General features: G+C 45.1%; 1 protein-coding gene across 1 annotated transcript in view; it reads right to left on the bottom strand.

Annotated features, from left to right (window-relative positions):
* LOC108304567 (O-acyltransferase like protein) overlaps positions 1-691 on the bottom strand; it is a 76,601-nt gene extending 75,910 nt beyond the window's left edge. The window contains exon 1 of the mRNA XM_017528831.2: positions 511-691. Coding sequence (XP_017384320.2) covers positions 511-691 — 181 coding nt within the window. The remainder of the gene's footprint in view (positions 1-510) is intronic.
* Between the last annotated feature and the right edge of the window lie 2,570 nt (positions 692-3,261).

Genomic DNA, 3,261 nt, shown 5'->3' with positions numbered 1-3,261 from the left:
AAGTCTCACTCTCTTACCCAGGCTGGCAAGATCTCAGCTCACTGCAACCTACATGTCCCAGGATCAAATGATTGTCCTGCCTCAGCCTCCCAAGTAGCTGGGATTACAGGCATGGACCACCACGCCTGGCTAATTTTTGTATTTTTAGTAGAGATGGGGTTTCACCATGTTGGCCAGGCAGGTCTCGAACTTCTGACCACAAGTGATCCACCTGCCTTGGCCTCCCAAAGTACTGGGTTACAGATGTGAGCCACCGCACCCGGCCTCTCATTTTATTAAGAGGTTGGTCTGAATTCATCAGATTCCTCTGGCTAGACAAACGGTAGAGCCTCCTACACTAAAAATTCCTCCTCCCTCCTTGATTCCTGGCAAAATGCAAATTAAAGCTCATCTTCTCTTTCCTTTCTGGTTCCAAGTCTTTAATTCTCAGGAGTTTATCCAGAATGCTCCCAGCACAAACCTCAACTGACCAGTGTTCAGCTACGCAATGGGCCAGGGAAACCTACTTACTTCTTAGAGCGTATTCTCTGGGCTTCACTGAATTCAGATCGGAAAGGAATTCATCAGTATCTTGCATGCACTTCAGAGAAATGTTTCTTACAGAAAAAACGAAAGGAAATTGAAAAGATAGCAGGCAAAATAGTAGAGTCAGGCCCATCACTGTCTCCTGACCTGTTAGGCTAAGTGTCATGTCTTAGACAAAGAGCCTTATATTTATGAAACGCTAGTCTATAATACGCCGTGAGTAAATACGACACGCTTGCTCCTTAACAGGCAGAGAGACAAACTGCGTCTCTCAGCCACCTGCAAAGCGGCTGAGATGAACAAGCCATGGAAACCAATTTATACACAATTTGTTATTGTTGAGTAACATAGCACTGTGGATGTGGGGGCCGCTGACCACCTGGCTTCCTTTAGTTATGCAGATTCACATTTCCAGTTGACATGAATGATGCTGGATCTTCTCTGGTTAGATGGCCTGGTGTACGTCTCTGGGTTTCAAAAATATAGTGACTATGTTAAGTAGCAATATTTGGCTTTTGTCCAAGAAGGATGATGAATTGTAAAACATTTGGATGAATGATAAGCAAAGAAGGGCTTCTCCGTGATGGTCTTTGTAGAACAGGCATCTGCTAAAGCACGTGCTGGACTTTGCGAGTGGTACCAGCGTGGGAGCGTTGAACTCCCCCACGGGAAGGAAGTTGTTGCAGTAGGGCAGATACGCACACGCAGCCCACACGTGGGAGTTTAGAAAACACATCCTGGCAAGTCCGATGCTGACGAAGGACCATGGGAATGGTACGCAGCTACTTTAAGCAAACGTAAAACGTGTCGATCTGGATTTCTCACAGTGTAAATACTCTTTTTCCACAAAGCCTTTCTTTAAATAGTAACTTCCCTATCTCCATTTAAAACGAGAAGCAGTTTCTGTCGATCTTGTTTACACGGCCGGAACACATCTGCACTTGTGGGTGGCTGTGACTCAGTTGTACTTCCTGCTGCCAGTTGGCTTCAGAGAGTCTTCTAGCATCCCAGACTACCCCTAGTAATGCACACCCCACTGGACTCTCACTGCTGTTTCTTTGTTCATGCCCTGCGCTCTCTCTGGAGCACCCTTCTCCCAGCTCCCCTCCTGCTGGGCATCCTCGTCTACTCCTACGTATTATTCTAAGTAGGTGTTGGCTCTTCCAGGAAGCCTTTCTGGGCTTCCCCTCTGGTGGGAGTGGGCTTTGAGAATAGCCTGTTCTCTCTGCTGCCTAATCCCTTCGCACATTCCCTTTACTCCTCACTCTTATCTATTCCTGCCTCCTTTTCTCCTATAGACCGGAAGCTCCAGGAGGGCAGGCACTGTGCTCTTTTAAGTCTCCTGGGATTTCTCAGGCCTTCTGGGTAGTGATTAAGAGCCAAAGCTGTTTGTTGCTGGCTGTGTGACCTAGAGCAATTGTGCTGTCTCATTGGTCTTATCTTGAAAATGAAGATAATCGTAGTCTCTACACCTTGGGATTATGAAATTTAAACGATATATTTAAAGCATTAAAAGAAGGCCAAGTGTGGTCATTTATTCCTGCAATGCCAGCACTTTGGGAGGCCAAAGCAGGAGGATTGCATGAACCCAGGAGTTAGAGGTTACAGTGAGCTATGATTATACCACTGCACTCCAGCCTGCACGTCACAAGATTTTTAGACAAGATTCTATGTCTAAAAAATTTTTTAAAGTACTGAAAGAGCCTTGGTGTAGTGGCTCACATCTATAATCCCAGCACTTTGAGAGGCTGAGGCGGGAGGATCACTTGAGCCCAGGAGGTCGGCCAGCCTGGGCAACATGGTGAGACCCCTGTCTCTACCGAAAATTTATAAAATTAGCCAGACATAGTGGCATGCACCTGTAGTCCCAGCTACTCAGGAGGGCTGAGGTGGGGTGATTGCCTGAGGCCAGGAGGTCGAGGCTGCAGTGAGCTGTGTTTGTGCTATGGCATGCCAGCCTGGACAAGAGGGCAAGACCCTGTCTCAAAAAAACAAAAGGTATCAAAAGAGTTCCCGGCCTGTTATAAATACTCAAGAAATACTATGTATTGTCTTAATATTCTAAATGCCCACTACATACCTACATACCTGGCAGATACATATATATAGATATATATGTCTATATATATAGACATAGTAGTTATCTAGTAGTCAGAACTACTCCAAGATATACTGGGGCTCTTTCAAATGACATCAGAGTCTCTAGCCTTGGAGGTGCTCAGCTCTTACATACCTGGCAGATACATACATATAGATATATCTGTGTCTATATATATGTATCTGGCAGGTATATATATCTGCCAGATGTATATCTGGTGTATGTCTCTGGGTTTTAAAAATATAGTGACTATGTTAAGTGTCAATGTTTGGCTTTTGTCCAAGAAGGATGATGAACTTGTGAGACATTTGGATGAATGATAAGCAAAGAAGAGCTTCTCCGTGACGGTCTGTGTAGAACCGCATCTGCTAAAGCACGTGCCAGACTCTGAGAGTGGTACCAGCGTGGGAGCGTTGAACTCCCCCACGGGAAGGAAGTTCACACACACACTAGATATACTGACATAATGTATCTACAAGGGGACATTGCAGTATCTGACCTTTTGTAGACCCTTAATAAATAGTAGCTACTGTGGCAACTTAGGACTTTTTGCTCTGGGCTTAAAGAAAAAAGCATTCAGGCACACAAGCTGAAATAGCTAACACACTATTAGGTAAACAGTCCCTGAAAAACCAGTT

Source organism: Cebus imitator, unplaced genomic scaffold, assembly GCF_001604975.1.
Source record: "Cebus imitator isolate Cc_AM_T3 unplaced genomic scaffold, Cebus_imitator-1.0 Scaffold55, whole genome shotgun sequence".
Lineage (NCBI taxonomy): Eukaryota > Metazoa > Chordata > Mammalia > Primates > Cebidae > Cebus > Cebus imitator.
Note: the sequence above shows the minus strand (reverse complement) of the source record. Positions and strands in the feature narration are given on the sequence as shown.